General features: G+C 41.8%; 1 protein-coding gene across 4 annotated transcripts in view; it reads right to left on the reverse strand.

Annotated features, from left to right (window-relative positions):
- The window catches only part of fig4a (FIG4 phosphoinositide 5-phosphatase a), a 71,474-nt gene that overhangs the window by 35,395 nt on the left and 10,965 nt on the right, over positions 1 to 25,114 (reverse strand). For 3 of the 4 annotated variants that reach the window (XM_029114442.2, XM_034287807.1, XM_034287808.1), the window contains exons 7-13: positions 20,251 to 20,399; positions 19,638 to 19,766; positions 18,120 to 18,220; positions 17,209 to 17,371; positions 9,640 to 9,737; positions 2,698 to 2,831; positions 2,027 to 2,143 (exon numbers count right to left, since the gene is read on the reverse strand). In XM_029114442.2, coding sequence (XP_028970275.2) covers positions 2,027 to 2,143; positions 2,698 to 2,831; positions 9,640 to 9,737; positions 17,209 to 17,371; positions 18,120 to 18,220; positions 19,638 to 19,766; positions 20,251 to 20,399 — 891 coding nt within the window. The remainder of the gene's footprint in view (positions 1 to 2,026; positions 2,144 to 2,697; positions 2,832 to 9,639; positions 9,738 to 17,208; positions 17,372 to 18,119; positions 18,221 to 19,637; positions 19,767 to 20,250; positions 20,400 to 25,114) is intronic. The other variant, XM_020056278.3, reaches the window with a different exon arrangement.

Consider the following 25,114-nt stretch of genomic DNA (forward strand, 5'->3'; position numbering starts at 1 on the left):
ACAAGCGTATGGACGAACATCCGCTTTAAAAAAATTCTCCCTAGCCTCAAAAACGGCAAAAGAACGTTGGCTGAGCTGGAACGCTAGCACATCTCCATAGCAAGTGAATTGAAACGAACCTTCATTCAGCCTCTTCTAACCTGAATGAAGCTTGAATTTCCATAGCGTCAAAAAAGCACCAAAACAGGTCTCCTCTTTTATTTTACTACTGTAAGATTCTATTAGCATTTCATTGCATGATATAAGTATTTGATACATCAGAAAAGCAGAATTTAATATTTGGTACAGAAATCTTTGTTTGCAATTACAGAGATCCTACATTTCCTGTAGTTCTTGACCAGGTTTGCACACACTGCAGCAGGGATTTTGGCCCACTCATCCATACAGACCTTCTCCAGATCCTTCAGGTTTCGGGGCTGTCGCTGGGCAATACAGACTTTCAGCTCCCTCCAAAGATTTTCTATGGGGTTCCGGTCTGGAGACTGGCTAGGCCACTCCAGGACCTTCAGATGCTTCTTACAGAGCACTGGAGCCCCAGACCGAGGGAGATTGACCGTCATCTTGAACTTCTTCAATTTTTAATAATTGCGCCAACAGTTGTTGCCTTCTCACCAAGCTGCTTGCCTATTGTCCTGTAGCCGGTCTACAATTTTATCCCTGATGTCCTTACACAGCTCTCTGGCCATTGTGGACAGGTGTCTTTTATACAGGTGACGAGTTCAAACAGTTGCAGTTAATAGAGGTAATGAGTGGAGAACAGGAGGGCTTCTTAAAGAAAAACTAACAGGTCTGTGAGAGCTGGAACTCTTACTGGTTGGTAGGTGATCAAATACTTATGTCATGCAATAAAATGCTAATTAATTATAAAAAAATCATACAATGTGATTTTCTGGATTTTCGTTTTAGATTCCGTCCCTCACAGTTGAAGTGTACATATGATAAAAATTACAGACATGTACATGCTTTGTAAGTAGGAAAACCTGCAAAATCGGCAGTGTATCAAATACTTGTTCTCCCCACTGTATCAGAAAATCAATTTAGACACTATAGGATAGTTTCAACCTAAGTTCTAACCACAGGCTCTTCTACGCAAAGCCCCATAAGGCTAATGTTTATTCTATCCACATGATGGATTTGAATTCAAAGTGCAACCTGAGGACTAGCTGTACAAGCCTTATAACAGATACAAATGACAGGTCATGGTGACATCACGACACAGGTTTCAATCACTTTTAACAACCCACTGAGTACGTCTTAGAAGGCTGGCCTTTCGGAGAACAGCACCACCACGTGAGAAACCGAGAGCTAATTTGAATGGCAGATGTTTGGAAGTTAGGGAGAAATCAGAATTGAAGAAAAAAGCGAACAAGAACTAGGGAAATACGTCCCCTCTGGTGCAGAGACTGAACTCAACAACCCAGCCGGAGATGGAGAGTGGGCTGGCTGCGTGTGTGCGTGCATTTCATGAGCCCGCATGCATAAAAGAAAAGCCAGCGAGGGGGAGGGTGTTTGATAATGCAACATAAGGCTAATAAATACGGACATTAAAAAACATGCCCAACAAGTTATGTAACCAGAAGGAAATGTCAATGTAATGTGATTAAGATATGCAGACATTGTATGAAGGCCCCCCACCCCAGACCCTGCATGGAACTTCATCTGCTCAGAAGGACAAATTCCCGTCAAAACACCCATCCTTTACCGATTACTGGATATGAACTCATATCGGAAGGGGCACATAAAATTTAACTGCCATCAATGCACATTTTGGAAAGATAATTCGCAAGTAGAAGAAACACTGACACAGCTTCCTGACAGACAGTTCAACCCAAATGCACTGAAACAAACATATATCACAATTTATATCACAAACTGCATATATCACAATTTAAAAACCGTTATGAGTTAAAAGCAACCCATCCAGCACATCAAAGGGTGGAGTGAATATGTCAGTGGCCACTTGTGCCAATATTGCCCCAGTAGGGTGTGGACTGTGTGTGTGTGTGTGTGTTGGGGCTAGGCCCACCTCTCATCTGGCCTGAGGGTGTGACAGTAGAAGTCAGAGCGGTTGATGAAGAAGCCAGTCCTCTTGACCACGTTCTCTGCAATCATACTGAGGCGGTCCAGCACGTTACACAGCTTACTGAAAGAGGGATGGAAAGAGAAGGGAACAGAGACAAAGTGAGAGAGACAGAGAGGGTGAAAGAATCAGTTAAACTAGTGTTGTACAACTTTTCAAAGTTTCATATAACTGTACTGTATATCTTCCTGTAGGGAGCGATAACAACTCCTCTCTATTGTTTAACATGTCAGTGAGTAAAGCTAGCTTCGGTCTATGAGTACCAAGGTAGTAGAAATTAATTTGAGGAAAATGAGATAATAACCGTATTTGCAGTGTGGACAACGAACAAGATGTGACAAATCTACAGTAATGAAGACTAAAGAAAATGGCCATTCCTGAAACAGAGTGGCATATAAAATGTAGTGTATGGAGTCAACTATCCAGCTTTCTGCACAAAACTGGCTTAGGGGTTAACTTGTGTGGCTGGGATTATTTAATTTTTTTACTGATTGGAGCTGAGCTAAAGCAGCCTGTTGAGTAGAATGCATCCAATATAAGTGTTGTGTTCCTCTCTAAACCGTAAAGGGTAAAAACAGAGAAATGTAAGCTGACACTAGATCAGCGTTCCTCCATACATCTTGGTGTAACGGGCCATGTCCCAGGCGATGTAGTCGATCCAGTGTTCTGGAGGGAGGAACTGGTTGAGGTTGTTAACAGCTGGAAGGAGCTCCTCACTGAGAATCTTCTCGTGCTTCCTCTTCTCTCGTTTCTACACACAGACACATGAAGATACTTTGTTATTCGACTGAGAAACTATGTTCTTACCACTGTCATTATTCATTATTTCTTTTTACATTTTAATCTGTTAGCTACCCATGTAAACTACTGCTCCTTCCAGTCTTACAGCTTGTCCTACAACTCCTATTATTCCTCATACTATTATTGTTCCTATTCCTACTACCAGTGCCGGTCCTCGTATTCCTAACACTCCTCAACTTCTAATTAAGCTCCTCGTCCTACTTCTCATCCTATTGCCATTTATACTGCTCCTCCTACTAACGCTCTTTCCACACCTACCACTGCTCCTCTACATCCTCCTCCTACTCCTCCACACAGCACCTAGTGCATTCTAGTCTCATTTTATTCCATCCAAGCAACAAAGGGCCTCTCATGATATCCATTTGTAACCATTTCTTTGGCTCCATGTTTTCGATAGAATCTTTAGAAAACACTTAACAAGAAGTGAGTCACAACCCAGCTACCAAGCAATAATATCTGCTCACATGGCCTCAGCGGTGGGTGTATCCTCCCACTGTCTCCATGTTGCTTGTGTTGTTGTGTCTATGTGTGTCTCCGTTGGGCTGTGTTTACATTACAGGCAAAACTGGACAGCCACGCTAGCATCACCTAGCTTGTGGGCCGGCCTGGAGGATTTAAGCATCGTTTATATATATATTTTTTGAATGTAACACATTTGATGAAAGAATCGGCAGGTATTACAATGGCTAACATTTTTACCATGGGGGGGGGGTGTAAAAATGGTTATCCAATCCATCCAGACCCAACTAATAGTTAAAGCTTTTATTTTGCTATAGTTAACCAAAATATTTCTCTTTTCACATGATTGTTTTAAAAAGAGGTCAACATGTTATGTAATTTACAAAGTAGGACAAGAACGTCATTTTATATAAAGTTACTTTTTCTACCACAAAAGAAAATGGAGCATAAATTAGAAAAGATTATGGCACCTGGGAAGGAAATTATCATCATGATTTAAAAACTTGTGGCTATTGTGGTCATCGTGTCATCACGTAGAGCTCTAGGAAACAACCATCAGGTTCTCAGATGTATGATCCATTTTCTAAGTTACAAACTTTTACGGTCAAAAAGTAACTTTCAAATGATGCAACAAACGTTTATTGATTTAATAAAAAGGAAGGACACCCTAAAGAATACACTTGCGCAATGCACGAAAAGTCGGTTTTCCCATAAGCCTTGGCTGAACTATTCAGCCTTGGCTGAACTATTCAACCTTCATGTGGGTTGAAGTAGAAATGCTGTGCAACAAAGTGGAGCCAAATATCACCTGCTACCCGGGGTGCTTTCCCATTCCCACTGCTACTATTTCAGGTTTTCCATGAAGACAGATGAAATTAACACTTTTTTTGTCTATCTCCACCACTGGCCTTAAACGCCTTGATAATCCAAGTGTTATTATGATTTTTCTTTCAGCTGGCCCTCAAAGTCAAAGTAGCCTATTATTTTACTTTAGCACCCATTGATGAAGACTGTAGCTACACCATGTCATTCTTACTCATTACTAGCCTAATTTGTTTTCATTTGACCAACTCAGTCAATTAATTTGACTGATTTGCTTAGGGGTTAGATGAGTAATCAATACTTACCAGTAGTTAATATTCAACAGACTTAACTGTAAACAATTACTTGTGATACTATTTATTATTAGTGTTCCGCACTAGAAATATGGTTGTTCACTAGTCAAGTGCTATACAATGTTTAGTGGCACAATTGTTTCATACCTTTGTGTGATTGCTCTTAAACAATTTTTGTTGAATGTTTATATATAATATAATATAATACATGTTTATGCATTGAGAAATTGTAGTGTGGTGTGGTTCATCCTATGGTGTGACAGTATATATCATTTGATGTGACATTCAGAACTGAAACCAAAGAAAGGCTTTCTTAGTGATAAATCATAGAAATTTCAATGGAACACATGTAAAATAGTATCAGCAATCGACACAAGCATTTGTCTTAAATCAGCATATCTACATGTATGGCAGCCATTCCATTCCAGTGCCTGTTAAATTCCAACACAGGCACACCTTATTTTACTTAATGAGGTACTGATTAGGTGATTACCTGAACCAAACCTGAAAAGTATAAAACCAAACCTGAAAAGTATAAAAACCACTGCTGTGGTCATCACTGTCCTCTGGTAATAGCACCAGCTGGATGGCAAAAACAGTGCAAGTAGTATCTCAAAGGTAATTTGAATGAAATAACTATTCAGCATGACAAAAGAAAAAGGTCAAGTAACAGACATTAGGGACAACAAAGCTACAGACTGGCAGAGGGTGAAAATTACGGTCATTTCGGTCAGTGGACAGTCAACTCATTCAAATTTCACTCAACAACCGTAGGATGACATCAAGTGGCCTACAAAAAGAATGGCAAACAGCAGCTGGGGTCACATGCACAGTGAGGACAGTTTGAAACAGGCTCTTAGGGGCAGGGCTGAAGTCGTGCAAAGCTAGAAAAAAGCCATTCATCAATGAGAAGCAAAGAAGAGCCAGGCTGAAGTTTGCAAAAGACCATAAAGATCGTAGAGGAATTGGGAGTCTGGTCGTCATCGCTGACAAGTCCAATTTGCAGCTTGGCCCAACACCTGGGCGTCTAATGGTAAGATGGAGACCTGGAAAGGTTAGGGTTAGTGTCTCGCACCCAGTGTGATATTTGGTGGAGGATCGATTATAAACTGGGGATGTTTCAGCAAGGATTCCAGGAGTGGCATAAAGTCACCCAACATCAATGTGACAGACTGGTGGAGAGTATGCCAAGACACATGAAAGCTGTGATAAATAATCTGGGTAATAATCTGAAAAATGAATCTGAACAAGTTTGCTTTGCATTATTTGAGGTCTGAAAACAGATTTTTCGAAATAAATTAAGGGAACACACAATCATCATAGTATAACACCAAGTAAATTAAACATCAGGGAAATCAATCTGTCCAGTAAGGAAGCATAAGCGATTGTGAATCAATGTCACCTGTTTTGGTGCAAATGAAAGTGACAACACATGCACTCAAGAGGCAACAGCAAGACAACCCCCAAAAAGGGAATGGTTTTGCAGATGGTGGCCACAGACAATTGCTTTCTCCTTATCCTTCCTGTCTGTTTCTTCTTTAGTTTTGTGTTCTGCTGGTGCCCTTGTCACTACTGGTAGCATGAGGCGGTACACTGCAGCCCAATCAGGTTGCACAGGTAGTCCAGCTCCTCCAGGATGGCACATCCATACGTGCCGTCGCAAGAGGGTTTGCTGAGTCTCTCAATACAGTCTCAAGAGCTTTGAGACATACCAGGAGATGGGCCGTTACATGAGGAGAGCTGGACAGGGCCATAGAAGGGCATCAACCCAGCAGCAGGACCAGTACCTGCTCCTTTGTACAAGGAGGAAAAGGCGGAGCATTGCCAAAGCCCTACAAAATGACCTCCAGCGGGCTACTGGTGTTCATGTTTCTCTGTCATAAAAAGACTCCATGAAGGTGGCATGAGGGCCTGACGTCCTCTAGTGGGACCTGTGCTCACAGCCCAGCACCAAGCAGCTCGATTGGCATTCACCAGAGAACACCAGAATTGGCATGACCGCCATTGGTGCCCCATTCTCTTCACAGATGAAAGCAGGCAACACTGAACACGTGACAGACGTGAAAGAGTCTGGAGACACCACGGTGAACATTATGCAAGGAACAATATCATCCAGCATGAACGGTTTGGTGGTGGGTCAGTGATGGTCTGGGGAGGCATATCCTTGGAGGATTGAACAGACCTCCACGTGCTAGCCAATGATACAATGACAGCTGTTAGGGACCGAGATGAAACCCTTAGACCCATCGTCCAGACCTTACACTGGTGCAGTGGACCCTGGGTTCCTCCTGGTGCAGGACAATGCCCGACCTCATGTGGCTAGTGTGTGTAGACAGTTCCTGGATGACAAAAGCATTCTGGCCCAGCTGCAGGATGAAATGACTAAGGGGACATTTAAAAAAAAAAATAAGGGAGCATATCTAATTCATATACCATTTGCAGTGTTTATGGGGAAACAAAACTGAGGGGGCATTCTATCTGGAGGGGCAATGCCCCCTTTTGCCCCGCCGTGGCCCAAGGTCTGAAGGAATTTATGCCATTGACTAGCCCTCACGTTCTCCATTGACTGGCCCTCACATTCTCTGAATCCAATTGAGAACCTCTGGGACGTTATGTATTGGTGCATCCGACGCAGCCAAATATCGCCACAACTGTCCAGGAGCTCACTGATGGCCTGATCCAGGTCTGGGAGAACCCCCCAGGACACCATCCCATGTCATCAGGAGCACGCCCAGACGTTGTCCGAGTGCACACAATTGTTTACTTACATTTTTTATGTGAGTTTGAATCCAGCCCTCAATCAGTTGGTGATTTTGGCTTCCACTGACCGTTATTACATCAATTACACAATGTACTGTAAAGATTTTGATCTTTAATATATTTTGTTAATCTAGAACCGATGATTTAAGTGTTCCCTTAATTTTTCTACAATAACATTCATGTCACACCATATGACAATTTTAGACACTAATACAAGAAATTAGTCAGACACAAATAAAAAAGACCACATATATTTTTGTAAATCTAAGACAGCTCAAATTCCATGCTGAATATTTGAGGTAAAAAAAAAGGTTTTTTCAGTCTCATATGTCACCCACCCATGTGTCTATATCTATATATATATATATATATATATATATATATTATTTTTTATTACAACACTTACTACCCAAATAAATGGCCTTAGTTTGACTCTCAGATGCCTGAGACTTTTGCACAATTCTGTACGTCAACTTGGCATTCCGATTGTCTGGAGCGAGGGTAGCCGGGAAACTGTCTCTCCCCTTTATTCTGCTTCTCAGTCTCCTCCTTTCATCCCTCCAGCTCGTTAGACCTTTTAAAACCCTCTCGCACTCATAGCATTCAGCCACTCGTCTGATAACACATACGGTCCTCCATGTGTGTCAAACCACCAGCCAAATTGCCGCCTTCTGAGCTGAGGCGAATTCATGCACACGTGTCGCACAAAGTGGCATGCACCCACGCACGGAAACACTTGTCCGAGCATGGTCCAACAAGCCAAGCACATGCAGCACAGTGCACGCTCTTCACGTCATGCAAATGTAGTGTGTAAACGCACAGATGTAACCTGCTAAAGAAAGACTCTAACAAGCGAATTTCCCACTGACAGAAATACAATTATCTCCATCCCTCTCTCTCCATCCCTCTTTCTCCTTCCCTCTTTCTTCTTCCCTCTCTCTCCAATCAGACAGGAGGAATGAATTTGAATAAGGGGTGACCAGCATACCCCCCCCTCTGTCCCATGCCTGCACGTGGCCACAGCTTGTGCAGGAAACAGAGGGTTGTGATTGGCTGTTTCTGGCCCGGCTCCCCTTTGAGTGAAAATGTGCTCAGGTCTGGACTCGGGGGCTCAACTTCAAGGGGGGTTTATGAGTGTGTGTGTGTGTGTGGTTGTTGCATGACGGTGGTTGTTGAAGAGATTGCAATCACTAGCGCCTAACCAGTTTCTTCCCTCCAATATTCCTCATTGTAATTGAGTAACCACAGCAACTGTTATTTTCAATGAACTGACAATGTGAAACCTTCATGAGCGAGGCCTTATTAAAGACTGAAACCTCAAAGTCAAGAGTGCGTGCAAATGGTTAATAAGCCAACCAATGTGGGGGTGGGTAGGCGGTCTGCTTTGTTTGGTGAGTTTTGCACTGTTTAGAAAGCTTAATTTGCTTCACCCCTAAGCGAGTAATGTTCCTTGAAAGCTTTGGAAAGAGTCCAATACCTTCTACACACTTTGCAACGCCAAAAACTAGGAGTGATACCTTTGCTTGAAAAAGAGATGGAAGCAACAGGGCTGAGACATACATGTGCTTTAACATCCATTTACTACTGCTCTTTCTCGGTCAGTATCACTATACACCGCATACCTGCATATGATGGACATACACACATATGATGATCTGTGATGATCTACCCCAAAAAAACAGCTCTAAAATGTCTGAGGAAGAAAACTCTGATATTAATGCAATATCTTTGCTGAGCTAAGACATCACTGAGGAGTAATTGATTTGGACTTTCATGGAGAAGTAATTGACTAGGTGGGACATCGGTTGATGTAATCACATTATATAATCGGAGGTTTTATATAAATTACAAAATGGAAAAAAAGGGGGCTCTGTGGAGAAAGGGAATTCCACTTTGAAATCAGAGCAGCAACATATAGGAAGGTATGATACCACCAAAGCCTGTCGGTCCACAGAATAAATAGCAGTTTATCGGGCCCCCTAAAGATGGGTCTCATCCGTTTAGCGGATTCTACTGATGTAACATCGGTTACATTTATAGTGAGGCACACGTCCGGTCTGAGGTGCTGTTTGATGAGTAACACAGTGCAGTGAGGCGAAGTTAGTGATGGCCAAACAAGGCTTCATTGGCGTTATTTTAGGAGCAGGATATAATGCACTCAGATTTTCTTCATCACAATAAAAGCCAATTAATAAGGCAATATAGTTAAAAATCTAGTCTGTAAAAAAGAACAGACAAGAACAACTTTTTAACATTAGACATAAAATGTACCGACTAGATTGATAACTATATTGATGTATATATTTCAATGATGGCTTTTATATTTTTTTAAAGAATCTGGATTAGCATTGCTAGCATGATTTCCAGCTGCTAGAAAACGGTAATGAAGCCTCGAATGGCCATTACTAAGCGATGTGCTGTTACCTTAACAAGGTTGAGAATGATGATAGGCGAACCAAACCGCTGAAGCATCTGGTCAAAATGGAGGGCGGCTACATGGGCATACGGGTCGGCCTGGTCCACTAAAGACACAGAGAGGGAAGTAAGTTAAAAGTGGGTAAAATATAGTTAGTAACAGTCATTGTATTTGATTATATACTGTTTTCTTTCCATGAGGGGTCAAAACTAGTTTTACAACGGTTATCTCTTGCAATTAAAGTATTTTCTTGCAGTAGAAAACCAAAATGTAATACCATAAGAATCGAAACACCTCTCGGACCGGACCCTGTTGTATCGTGAGAATGCTTTCTTGAAACATTAGGTCCTTGGGAATACACAACCTATCCTGTAATAATTATTACTACATATCGGAACAGCATTAACAATAATAGGATTATTATTCCACAGTAACTACTATTAAAATAATGGCAACCTCGTTTGGGTGTCATCTCCTCCTTCCCATCTTAGACAATCTTTTATTTCGATGTTCCGACTGCATGAGGCCATAACACGAATCTCCACGGCAGCAACCGTGGACTGTTCAGCCAATCAAAGGGATGTAATGATGTGGGTCAGCTGGACATGATAACACGGTCAGTTAACAAGGACCCTGCGCCCACACATGCACGCACCTCTTTGCTATTCACTAGATCCTCCTTAAACCTATCCATCCCATAACTTAGTCCAGCGGTAATGGAGTGATAACCAGGAGTATCGCTCCTATACATCCGATCATTTAGTCCAGCAGTAACCAGGAGTATTCAGAGCGAGGGGGTTTACTGACAACATTTTATGAAGACCCTCATCATTGTTTGCCAAAAACAAAGAAGCACGTTCTTTGTCATCCTTCACTGATAAGCTATTCGCTCTCATCGGGAGGCTTGTGTAACAGCAGTTTGCCTTTTGTTGTCATGGCTGACTGAGAATATGCTGGGATGTTAACACCATCTATGTGCAAAGACCTTGTGCTTTGTCCCACTAGGGTCCCAATTCGTACTTGATTACCCACCTCGCCTGGTTTCACAAGTAGACGAAAATCTTGCAGCAGATATGCATTGTAATTAAACAGGAAATGGCATGTAACTGGACATCTTTGTGTCTATGGGCATTTGGATGTGTTTGTGCCTGGATCAATAATGTGGTGAATTGTTTAGCAGAAGGATATTTAAGGCCAACATCATGATTCAGATGTGGGTTTTAATAGGGGTAGACTCAAGATACTCCATTACAATGAGAGGTAATGATTCGTGCTGGGAGTGCATCGTTCAAATCCGGCTCCTTGTGGTCCCACGGAGGGCAGTGCTATTGGCCAGCCCCATCTGGGGTTGGGGGTTTAGGTAACAAATTGGGTCTCGCATGTTCGACATTGCAAATTGTCTCAGCATGTGCCGGGGGTTGTTGGGGAAGGTTTCAGAATAGGAATTGCATCCATTTTTATACCCAATACCCTTATTTCAGGGGCTCAAACGGAATTTGACAAATTAACACAATCATAAATAAAATGTACATTTTTAATACTTTGTCAAGAATCATTTGCAGGCAATGACTGCTTGAAGTCTAGAATGCATGGACATCACAAAACGCTGGGTTTCCTCCTTTGTGATGTTTTTGCCAGGCCTTTACTGCAGCAGTCTTCAGTTGTGTGTTCGTGGGTCTTTCCGCCTTTAGTTTTGTCTTCAGCAAGTGAAATGCATGCTCGATCAGGTGATTTGAGATCAGGTGATTGACACGGCCATTGCAGAATATTCCACTACTTTGCCTTAAAAAGCTCCTGGGTTGCTTTCGCAGTATGTTTTTGGTCATTGTCCATCTGTAAAGTGAGGCACCATCCAATCAACTTAGCTGAATTTGGCTGAATCTGAGCAGAAAATATATCCCTATATACTTTAGAATTCATCCGGCTGCTTCTGTCATCTGTCACATCATCAGTAAACACTAGTGACCCAGTGCCATTGGAAGCCATGCATGCTCATGCCATCACACTGCCTCCATTGTTTTTTACAGATGATGTGGTATGCTTCGGATCATGTGACGTTCCAAGCCTTCTCCATACTTTTGTCTTCCTATCATTCTCATACAGGTTGATCTTAGATTCATCAGTCCTAAGAATGCTGTTCCAGAACTGGCCTGGCTTTTATTACATGTTTTTTGGAAAAGTCTAATCTGGCCTTTCTATTCTTGAGGCTTATGAATGGTTTGCACATTGTGGTGAATCCTCTGTATCTAAGTCTTCTCTTTATGGTAGACTTGGATAATGATATGCCTACCTCCTATAGTGTTCGTCCCTCGGCTGGATGTTGTGAAGGGGTTTTCTTTGCCATGGAAAGAATCCTACGATCATTCACTATTATCTTCTGTGGACATCCAGGCCTTTGTGTGTTGCAGAGCTCACCAGTGTGTTAATTTTTTCTCAGAATGTACGTAACTGTTGATTGGGCCACTCCTATAATGTTCCTGCTAGCACTCTGATGGATTTTCTTCAGTTTTTGCAGGCTAAGGATAGCCAGCTTCACTTGCATTGAGAGCTCCTTTGACCGCTTGTTGTGGGATCTTCCAAATGAGAATGCCACACCTGGAATCCACTCCAGACCATTTTCCTGCTTAAATGATGAAGAAATAATGAAGGAATAGACCACACCTGCCCATGAAACAGCTTTTGAGTCAATTGTCCCATTACTTTTGGTCCCTTGAAAAAGAGGGGGCTACATATAAATGAGCTGTAATTCCCAAACCCTTCCACCAATTTGAATGTGAACACACTCAAATTAAAGCTGAGACTGCACTTTAAGCCTATATTCATTATTTAACTATAACTTCAATATATTTTAGTAAACAGACAAAATGGCCAAACTTGTGTCAGTGTCCACTTATTTCTGGACCTAACTGTAGGTCTTAAGTGCAAATTGGACATCTAATTAGGGGGGGGGGTAAAGGTTGGGTAAAATGTTTTAAAGAAAGGAAAAACCTGGAGGGAAAAAAAGAAACAGTCTAGATATAATCTAGATTATATAATAATCCCCTAACCAAAAACGTATGCAGATCTAAACCCTAACCCCAAAAACACGAACAACAAATCCAAAACTAGTCGTCCCCTAACCCTAAACTACACCTAACGCGTCACCCTAGACTTCACACCAAGCCTGGTGTGAAAAATGTCTAAGTAAAAATGTCTAAGTAAATGCCGGGCAAATGTCCTCAAATGTTTCTTATTTCACTTGTGTCCTCACAGAGAGAGAAAAATGAGGACACACACGCTTGAGTTTTAATGAGAAAGGAAGATGAATAGAAATGGTTTTAGAAGGAGAGGGATGCACCCTGGGATCTCTCATCTCCTACACAATGCTTCACAGGGAGAGAGCCCTTCAGTAAAACCAGCAGCAGCTCTTATGCATGTATTCCTCTTTTATCCCCTGAGGTCTCTCAGGGGGTCAATACATGTCATGGTTCTGCACCAATTTTTCATCTGTACCAATAGTTTATCATACAAAGAAAATGTAATTACAATATTATAGTACTGGGTATCCCAAAGCCCTTAACAGGTAAAAGGGGTGGGGTTGAACAAGGGTTTCAGTCATATGTGCCAGATGTGTTCGTAAAAGCTGCATGATTCTTCCTAAAATGTGAGTCAATCTTCTGAAATTTATGCTACAAAATTTTTACGACCCCAGTCTCATGGTCAAGTAGTAACGCTCATTGCCCTAATCAATGCATTTTTGGTGGCTCGCCATCTCCACAGCTCTACACTCTGTCCTGACACACCTGAAAAAAACCAACACCTATGTGAGAATGCTTTTCATAGACTTCAGCTCAGCATTCAACACTGTCATCCCCTCTAGGCTGGTAAACAAACCCCATGACCTGGGGATCTCTCTGCAACTGGACTCTGGACTTCCGAACAAACAGACCCCAGTCTGCCAGGTTAGACAACGTCACCTCCTCCACCCTGATCCTGAACACTGGTGTACCACAAGGCTGTGTGCTGAGCCCCCACCTGATGTACTCCTTCACCCACGACTGCATTCCTGTGGTGAAAACCACCAGCACATCACTGGGGCCCAGCTTCCTGCTATCGCAGACCTCCAGCGCAAACGGTGTCTGCGCAGGGTGCACGGGATCATCAGGGACCCTTCACACCCATGGACACTCCAGGTAGGTTGCAATTCTGGAATATAGTGGCACTGGAGGATAATGGGTTCCTGGTAGATTCACGTTTAATTCTTCTGAAGTCTTTTGCAGTTCATTCGCGTATTTTCTTCTCCATGCATTTTTTGCACCCCAGTTGACTATTCGCAACAAAACATTTTAGTGTCCATGTATGTGTCTACCTCAGGAACCTCATCGCTGCTATCCCTGCATTTCAGTTGCACATGCACCTTGCACATTCAATTTGCCTCTTTGCACATTTACATTTTGCACACTTAGAATTGCCATTGTGCTTGCAGTTGTACAGTTGTTACACACACATCTACCTCAAGGACCTTAGTGCTGCCATCTCTGCAGCTCATGCTACCCTACTACATTACTCCTTCATTTGCCTAGTTTGCACATCTAGAATGCCATGTGTACCCGAACAACTATTATCACACTTGTAACTTTCACTATACCTAAAAGTTGTGAACTTTCTGCCCTCCTCTATTTGCCTTAATTGCACATTTAGTATTGCCATTTGTATTGCATTTGCCTTCATTGTACATCTACACATTCCACTTGTAATGTACATAATACTTGTACATTTCTGCCCTCTGTTTGCACTTCTGGTTAGATGCTATCTGCATTTTGTTGTATTGTACTTGTACTGTTCAATGACAATGAAGTTGAATGTAATCTAATCTTGAATCTAATATGTAAATAAACATACAATTTACAATTTCGGTTCCTTCACAAATAACTCACTTTTTTGAGAAATTTTCTTAGGATACATTTACCATTTTGGCTCTATGAATCCAAGGCCTAAACTTGCCCAACTTATCATGACACCAGGTTTTCCTTGCAGCAAATGTGTTGCTGGACAACGTGACCGGTAGCATTATTTTTCCCTGGACATTTCAGAAATGTACAAGACCAACCTACCGGAACTAATGAAAATGCTATTATATGTAATTATGTAAATACTACCCTACTCCTTAAATTAGCAAATTCAGATGCCATTGAGAACTGCCACTTGGTACCCGCACAACAATTATTCCCACTTGTACATACATAATACTTAAATATCTGTACATTTTCTGTACATTATCCACTGCACATTTAGAATTGCATTTAGAAATGCAATGCATTTGCATTAATTGCACATCTATACATTCCGTTTGTACATAAAGCCCCCAAAAAATCAGGAGACCTTCAATTTGCAAATACAAAAGCACCTTGTTCTTTCTATTCCAAAAAAGTTGAAAAGGAAGGTTTTGAGTGAGGAACAGAAGCGTTCAATTTGCAGTGTTCTCCTAATGTTAACCCTTCTGTTCCTCACTCAAAACCTTCCTTTTCTACTTTTTTGGAAAGGAAAGAACAAGGTGCTTTTGTATTTGCAAATTGAAGGTCTCCTGATTTTTTGGGGGCTTTATGTACAAACGGAATGTATAGATGTGCAATTAATGCAAATGCATTGCATTTCTAAATGCAATTCTAAATGTGCAGTGGATAATGTACAGAAAATTTACAGGTATTTAAGTATTATGTAGTGTATTATGCAGTGGTTCCTTAAGTATACGTACAGTTCTGTAACAAAATAATATTTTTCAGCCTTCCTCTATTGGCACTTCTAGTTAGACGCAAACTGCATTTTGTTGTACAATACTGGTACTGTTCAATGACAATAAAGTTGAATCGAAATCTAATCTAATCAAAATCAACCCAGAAATTTTTTCAGGACCACAAAATCAATGCTTTATAACATCTCTGTCTCCGGACTTGGATTCAATTGAAAACCTTTGGTCAGTCCACAAGTGTTAACCTAGGATTATCAAGGATCTTGAAATGTGTTGCATGAAGGAGTGGTCCAAATTCCCATAAAAATTGTGCACCCACTTTGTCCTTGACCTTACAGGAGGCAGATTAGTGCTGTTATCCACTCCGCTTCAGAATATATTGATTTTAGGGATGCCATTCATTTTGTTACACGTTTTCCGATTGAGAAATTATCGCGTAGAAGTAAAAGTATACGATCTCCCTTATGTTTGAGCCTAATATATGAATAGTGGTTTGCATTGTTTTATGAATTCATTTCCGCTCAATTTCATGAAGGGCGTAAATACTTCTTGAGATTAATGTATATTTACTTGATTTGATATCTAATCAGCTAATCACGAAGCTGCAACTCGAATGGGGAAGAAATTGATTTAAACATGGCATGGTTGTTGGTACTAGACGGGCTGGTTTGAATATTTCTGGGCTGAGGTACTGGGATTTTCCCATACAACCATATCTAGGGTTTACAGAGAATGGTCCAAAAAAGAGAAAATATACTGTTGAGCGGCAGTTCTCTAAGCAAAAATGCCTTGATTATAGCAGAGGTCAGAGGAGAATGGCCAGACACATATTACAACAAATGTATGCAGAAGAGCATCTCTGAACACAGAACACGTCGAACTGTGAAGCAGATGGGCTACAGCAGCAGAAGACCAAACCAGGTGCCACTCCTGTCAGCTAAGAACAGGAAACTAAGGCAAAAAATTTGCACTGGCCCACCAAAATTGGAAAACATTGCCTGGTCTGATGAGTCTCAATTTATACTGTGACATTCAGATGCTAGGGTCAGAATTTGGCAAAAACAAAATGAAAGCATGGATCCATCCTGCCTTATATCAACGGTTCAGGCTGGTGGTGGTGTAATGGTGTTAGGGATATTTTCTTGGCACACTTTGGGACCCTTAGTACCAACTGAACACTGTTTAAATGCCACAGCCTAACGGAGTATTGATCCTGACCATGCTCATCCCTTTATGATCAGAGTGTACCCATCTTCTAATGGCTAATTCCAACAGGATAATGCGCCATGTCACAAAGCTCACATCTCAAACTGGTTTCTTGAACATGACAATGAGTTCACTGTAATCAAATGGTCTCCACTGTCAACAGATCCCAATCCAATAGAGCACTTTTGTGATGTGGTGAAACGGGAGATTCACATCATGGATCTGCAGCCAACAAATCTGCAGCAACGGATGATTCTATAACGTCAATATGGACCAAAATCTCTGAGGAATGTTTCCAGCACCTTGTTGAATCGATGCATGAAGAATTAAAGCAGTTCTGAAGGCAAAAGGGGGTCCAACTCAAAACTAGCAAGGTGTACCTAATTAAGTGGCCATTGAGCGTGTATATTTTTTGTAAGTTGGATAATACAGGTATTTCCAAACACCAGAATAATACATGAATAGATTGAATTCCCTTAACACTCCACTATCATCAAAATGAATACTCAGCTGTGAAGGACTATATTAAAAGATTCATTATTATCATCACTATTGATTATCAATAATACAGAACCAGTCTGTTCGATAAAACAAATACAGGTTCCTCAGAAACCAAAGAAAATGAATCAAACAAGTGTCTTACGTCGTATGGGAGGTTTAGGCATCATGGTGGAGATGTCCTGGGACCAGTAGAGCGGTACGGAACCCCTGACCTGAACGTAAGATGAGTAGCTCCCCGCTGCGAATGACATCACTGACGCATCATGAATGATCTGCTCTGTTTCCACCTCATTCGCTACATTGCCCTGCAAATGAAAGGACCAAAACAAAGGAGGCATAATTCAAAATCACATGGCTCTACACACTTTTCCTGTACTGTACTGTACTGTACACCAGCGACAGATCCCCTAATCATAACACTCATCACTAAACCTAACCCATAATGTTTAAACCCAACAGTAACCCCAATTCTAACATTATGCCCAGTTGTACAATTCCCACTAAACCTAACCCCTAATGCTTAAGCTAAACTACAGCCATTGAGCGTCGGTGATGCCATCAGCCATTAAGGACTGTCTGCTTCAAAATAAATAACAGCTGATATTCTACTTGTGTTGTATCACAGCAAATTGCAGCGTCCAAACTTCCCAAATTACAGAGTTTTAATGGTCAATGGCTGACAGACATGTTCATTCTGTCCAGTGAATGGAAATAAGGGAAAAAAATGTTGGTGAGTTTTTGCTGTAGCAGATAGAATGTCACATTGACCCGAAGGCAACGCTACGCTTTTACAGTATCAACGCCGTAACTCTGAAATAATATTTTCCCTAGAGATTAGCCCCAAAAAAGAACTTGTGGGGACCTTTATTTTTCAGGCTGTATAATCTTTTCGGTGACGTCTGGTTTCCTCATGTACTGATACACCGGCATCACACACACACACACACACACACACCATAATAACGTTAATCCCCCACAACCTCCCTGCTGGTATCATAATAGATCAAGTCTTTGGCCCTGGTTTTGTGACAACGGGGTGAGGCAGGATAGTACCTCACAGTTGGCTCCTCTCTTGAGGAAGCGGGTGCCAGCAAATTTACTGGAGCGCCTGGCAATAAGGGTGATGTGAACCGGACGGCCGTAGATCAACAGCTCTTCACGCAGACGTTAAGGTGGACCACACAGACGTAAACAAATAATACAATAATAAAAACAAAACAAATCAAACAGTGAATCTATTTGCTGAACTGAAATGGAAATGAACCCAAACCTGCTAACAACACTCCCACCCCCACCTTCTTTTCTCCAACCTCCCAGTTGTCTGGTTTACCTTTGTCAATACCTTTTTCTAATGTCTTTGTTACCCCCTCCCTCGGCTCTTTCTAAGTCTTCCTCTGCCGGGGTCTTTCGGGAAAAAGCCCCCTGAGAGAAGATTCTGGGAAACCTACCTTTTGAAACCAGCCTAAGACATTTTACCAATACACATGCACAAAGCTTCATGCAATTTAGCAATGTTTGCTGTGTGCCAAAGACACTATCACATTCCTCTTTCATCCCTCAGTCCATGGGAGAAACAGGGAGGTGACTAGGAGGACAGATCCAACAATTAAAACAAGCATATTAAAAGGTCAATAGCAACAGCAACGACCTATCAATATAAAGTGTTGCAGTGAACAGTTATAATTTCTAATTGTCTGCTTAAAGATGTCTGTCTTAAAAGAGAGCCATATTTATATCCCTCGTTTGAGAAACCATTTTATTCAGATTTAGTTATTGCCCAGCTCTTCTACCCAAGCATCCCCTCTCAAATAAGCATAAATATTCCCAAAATATGCATTGATATAACCAATCTGGGAATTTGTTTGGTTTGAAGTAGGTAATCTGATCAAATAATATGCAAAACACCAGATGGTCAACTAAAGTCAACACTGCACTGTTTACATAACGGATAACCATTTCTTAATTGACAACTTTATGTTTATATATAGACTATCAATGCAGAGGAGTACGGAAGCACAAGCTCCTTCACTGGTTATTCCATGTGTTTTGGAACAAGAAGGCAGAAAGACGCGCTACGCCAGACAGACATGGGGGTGTGGAGGGAAAGAACACACAGGAGGACTGGGTTATTAATATTGGACAGAGATAGACGTAGAAGGCAGATGCCTGCAGGTATCATCAGACAGGGCGAAGAGACAAGGGATATAGAGACATAGAGATAAAAAGAGAGAAAGAGATCCTAAGAAACACAAAGAGAAAAACAAAACAAAGAAACTGATAGAGAGAGAAAATTATAGCTCTTTGCGCTGCACATTAAAAAGGCGCTTCAGAATTCAGGGTCTGAGAGTAAAGGACATGACAGCTTACTTGGTCAAATTCACTGAAATATCAAGGTATACAAGGACATAGAACACTAGGACATCGTCACCTGGAACGTAGCAAAAGGCACCGAGTCCCAACACCTGCACACACTGGCACAGCCTGTGCATAATTGCAGCATGTCGCTCGGGACAACGTAACGTAATGTAATTCTACTTTCCAGGTCGTAACTAGGTGGAAGGAAAAGGATACTGGACTGGCCACAGAAACCATGGATGATATACATGAGCCAATCAGGATGCACAATGTCCTTGACGCGCTCTAGGAGCTTGCTGTTCCAGACGTACTTGGCGTATGGCTCGTTCCGGAGGCCGTGGACTACTGCAATGGAACCATGACAGGAAGACAAAACAAAACCAGATCATCTTACATGGATGGGATTAAGGCCGATGGCATGGTTTATCAAGGATATAACAAATTACAACATGGAAACAGCATCGAGGAATGATAGATCATCAAAAAAAAGGCTTTGTGAAAGGAATGATGCCCCTAACAACTGTGTCCAGCAGGTAAATGGTTTTAAGAGAAGCTGTTCAAGTTGTGTAAAAGCACTATTTGAAATTGTAAAAAAAAGGAGAGGAAGTACATGTAACCCTAACCCTTTATTTTTTGTTTATAGGATCTCAGTTGAGGCCTGGGCATATGCTGCTCTTCCTGGGGTTCATTTCCTTTCAGTCATTTAGCAAAGGCTCTGAATTCAGAGCGATTTCCAGTATTGAGATCATTCATTTTCATGTATGTAAAGTGCATCACATTCAATGGATGATATGTTTCATGTAGGTGGAGAGGGCAGGTGCTGTCTGACCTTGAGTGGGCAGGCCTTCGTCCTCGAAGATATCAAAGCTGTCCTGCTTGCTGCTGTGGGGGTGCACCGTCACCTCGTCGCCCGGGCAACACGGACTATTCAGTAGTGTCAGGTTGTACTGCAGGGAGTGGCTCAGGTCATAGCTGTAGCTGTGGGGGGGTTCAAAGGGGAAAGGGTCAACATGGATGGCGAGACGTACAGTCACTTATAGGAGTAAATGGGTGAGATGGATGAAGACAGGATTGATGGAAGAATCCATATGGATGGAGGAATGATAAAGAACCGATGAAATTACGTAATGAAGCACAAGAAGCATTATAAAGTATGTATATGTACATTATAAAGTTTTAGTCCAGAATGCTGATTGGCTTGTAGTTGTGGTAAATGAGACACCATCGGCATTTATACTGCTCGAATTATGTCCCTAACCCGTTTAAGAGCAATAATGTATTGCCTATTTACTAGGGATAAGCGCTCTGTCCAGGCATTCTGCAATGCATTGTGCCTAAGAACATCTCTTAGCCGTGGTATATTGGTCACATACCCCGCCCCCTTGCCTTGTAGCTTAATTACACAAAGAATATTATAATCTGGGTTGTTTAAAACCAGAATGCCATTTGGTTAAACCTGTGGTATAGCAGACAGTATACTACAGGTCTGACAATATAAATGTATCATATTGGTACCAATTAATTTGGAAGCTGGTTTAATAAAACAGAAATTTAATACCTAAAATGTCTATACAATCTTTGTAAACTAATGCCTGCAATGTTTATTATTTGTACTGTCTTCTTTCCAGCATTGACAGGTATCTAATTGAGTAGAGTGTACTACTGAGTTTCATGATGGTTCTACCTAGCTTCTTAAAATGTATGATTTAACTGTAGGTCGCTCTGTGGGATTTAACTGTAGTGTCTCTGTGGAAATTTGGGCCCATTCAGCCAAGAGCTTTTGTGAGGTTACTGATGTTGGACAAGAAGGCCTGGCTCGCAATAGTAGTTCCAATTCATCCTAAAGGTGCTTAATGGGGTTGAAGGTCAGGGCTCTGTGCAGCCACTCAAGTTCAGACCAATTTCATAAAACCATGTCTTCATAGACCCAGCTTTGTGCACAAGGGCACAGGCATGCTGGAACAGGAATGTGCCCTCCCCAAAGTGGTGCCACAAAGTTTCCACAAAGTTGAAAGGACCCAATGGTCTAAATCAGGGGTGTCAAACCGGTTCCACGGAGAGCCGAGTGTCTGCAGGTCTTTGGGTTTTCCTTTAAATTGGTTCCCAGGTCAGACCTGAACAACCAGGTGGGGGTAGAAATTAACCAATTAGTGAACTAATTAATCAATCAGGTACAAGGTGAGAGCGAAAACCTGCAGACACTCGGCCCTCCGTGGAACCGGTTTGACACCTGTGGTCTAAATTGTCTTTGGATCCTGTATCATTAAGATTTCCCTTCACTGGATCTAAGGGGCCTAGCCCAAACCCTGAATCACAGCGTCAGACCATTTTCCCTTCTCCACCAAACTTTACAGTAGGTAGCATTCTCCTGGCATCTGCCACACCCAGATTCGTCCATCAGACTGCCAGACAGCGGAGTGTGATTCATCACTCCAGAGAACACATTTCAATTGCTCCAGAGTCCAGTGGCAGCTAGCTTAACACCACTCCAGCACATGTGAGGCTTGCGTACAGCTGCTCAGCCATAGAAACCCATTTTGTGAAGCTCCTGACACACAGTTCTTGTGCTGATGTTGCTTCCAGAGGGAGTTTGAAACTCTGTGGTGAGTGATGCAGCAAATTTGATATGCTACACACTTCAGGCCACATGCTGCAAATTTACATGGTCTACCACTTTCCGGCTGGGCTGTTGTTGCTCCTAGAGGTTTTCACTCCCCAATTATTGCACTTACAGTAGACCAGATCAAGTAGGGCAGACATTTCAAGTAGGGCAAGTCTGCTTCTCACAAACTGACTTGTGGCAAAGGTGGCATCCAATGATAGTGCCACATTTAAAGACACGGAGCTCATCTGTCATGTCCTCCCTTCCCTGAGGTGCTCTGTCTTGGTTGCTCCAGGTTGTCAGGGCAACGCATTGAGGGGCGTGGCGTCACTCTTTTGAATAGAGCCGGTACCAGCTGTTCCCTATCCCCAATCACACACCTGTTCCCGCTTGACTCATCACCGGCTGTATATCTGAGGAGCCCTGACGACCCGTCCCTGCCGGATCGTTGATCCACATCCGTATGTGTCACGGCTCACAACCAAATCCCTGAGATACTTGCTTGTCGATCCCGCTAATTCTGTTTCCCTGTGCTTGTAGGAATCTCCTGACAACCTTCACCAGCCCGTGTATCGACCTCCTGCCTGTCCAAGACTACTCTGCCTACTCCCTGTCTGTACCTCTGCCGCCAGCCCGTGTACCGAACCTCTGCTTGCCCACGACTACTCTGTTACTCCCTGTCTGTACCTCTGCCGCCAGCCCGTGTACCGAACCTCTGCTTGCCCACGACTACCCTCTCATATTAAATTGATTTTCACCGCACTCATCCGGTCTGCGTTTGGGTTCCTTTCAGATCTGACATCATCAGTACGACCCTCTGTACTGCCAATGTTGGTCTATGGAGATTTCATGGTTTTGTGCTGTATTTTATGCACCTGTTAGCAATGGGTGGCTGAAACAACTCAATTATTAGTATGTGTGTCCTTATACAGTTGTGTGCATACGTTTGCACGCCCTGTCAGAAAATGTGACATTTTGGCATTGATTCTGAAAATATGACTGATCGTGCAAAAAAACTATTTTATTTAAGGATAGTGATCATATGAAGACATGTATTATTACATACTCATTTGGCTCCTCTTTAATTCATAATAACTATTGAAATCACCAAAGTAGCCGTAAATAAAAGTTTTCACACCCTTGAATGTTTGGTCTTGTTACAGACACACAAGGTGACACACACAGGTTAAAATGGCAATTAAAGGTGAATTTCCCACACCTGAGGCTTTTGAAATTCCAATTAGTGTCTGTGAATAAATAGTCAATGAGTTTGTTAGCTCTCACGTGGATGCACTGAGCAGGCTTGATACTAAGCCATAGGGAGCAGAAAAAAAACTGTTGAAACTGCGTAACAAGATAATGGAAATTAAGGACATAAAAAGATATCCAAAGCCTTGCAAATGTCAGTCAGTACTGTTCAATCACTTATTAAGAAGTAGAAAATTCAGGGACCTCTTGATACCAAGCCAAGGTCAGGTAGACCAAAGAAAGATTTCAGCCAAAACAGTCTGAAGAATTGTTCAGGATACAAAGAAAAACCAACAGGTAACCTCCAGAGAAATACAGCCTGCTCTGGAAAAAGTTTCAAGGACCATAATATGATGATACTTGAAGCATGGTGGTGGCTCACTGATGTTTGGGGGTGTGTAAGCTCTACAGGAACGGGGAATCTTGTGAAAATGTATGGCAAGATGAATGCAGCATGTTATCAGAAAATACTGACAGACAATTTGCATTCTTCTGCATGAAAGCTGCGCATGGGACGCTCTTGGACTGTCCAGCACGAGAATGACCCAATACACAAGGCCAGGTTGACCCTCCAGTGGTTACAGCAGAAAAAGGTGAAGGTTCTGGAGCGGCCATCAGTCTCCTGACCTTAATATCATCGAGCCACTTTGGGGAGATCTCAAACGTGCGGTTCATGCAAAACGACCAATGACTTTGCATGACCTGGAGGCATTTTGCCAAGACGAATAGGCAGCTATGCCACCTGCCAGAATTCGGGGCCTCATAGAGACCTATTACAAAAGACTGCACGCTCTCAATGATGCTAAAGGGGGAAATACAAGGTATTTACAACTAAGGTTATGCAGACTTTTGAACAGGGGTCAGTTCATTTTTTCTTTGTTGCCATGTTTTGTTTTATGATTGTGCCATTATGTTATAACCTTCAGTTGAATTTGAGTAAAATAAATATGTTTTGCCTGCTCACTCAGGTTTTCTTTAATAATGGTAATTTATTTACCAATTCTCCAAGGGTATGCAAACTTTTGAGAACAACTGTACTTTTGTCCATATATACCACGGGCAAATAAGAGCTGAATCCAGGAACACCAGGCTTCTTTTATTATTTATATTGTATATATTTTGGTCATTATCATTATTGGCAAACATTGTATTCTTGACAGATTCTTTACACACTTTTTAATCCCGAAAAAAGGTAGGGTTTAAATGAGAATCTCCCCTGTTGCCAGGGAAAAAAAGGGAACCGCTTGAGAAAAATAAAATGCACAAGAGTTGAAGATTAATTAATATATAGAGTGAACAATATAGGACCCAAAATGTAACCCTGTGGAACTCCTCTGTGGGTTACAACAAATGTAGATTTAATTCCATCAGCTAAAATAGCCTGTACATGTGAAACAAAAAGCTTAGAGTCAAGTGCACAAGCTGCTAATACAGGCTTTAGATGGAGTGCCTATATTACATTGGGATGCGATTTTAAACAGAATGGGAAAACAATACTTTGAGCTTCATACTAATCACCTAGGCAGAATGACTGCCAAACACTTCCTTTTAACTTTTGAAATACTATTTCAGGAAAATTGTTGGGATTTATGTTCACTTTGTATTGATGTGTCATTGAAGTGTATTGTGTATTAACTCAATGTCTCCCATCAACCGATACAAGGTTTGCTGTGTGTTCATAACACAGTCCATCAACCAATATAATTTTACGACGTATTAAAGCTATTGGAAATAATGACGTTATAGAAATATGTAAGTCATTATGCTACTCCCATAATTAAACAAGAAATAAGGCAAGCCTAGTTCAGCCGGCCGACAATAGAAAAGTGTTGTCACCTTGAGA

Source organism: Esox lucius, chromosome 18, assembly GCF_011004845.1.
Source record: "Esox lucius isolate fEsoLuc1 chromosome 18, fEsoLuc1.pri, whole genome shotgun sequence".
NCBI lineage: Eukaryota > Metazoa > Chordata > Actinopteri > Esociformes > Esocidae > Esox > Esox lucius.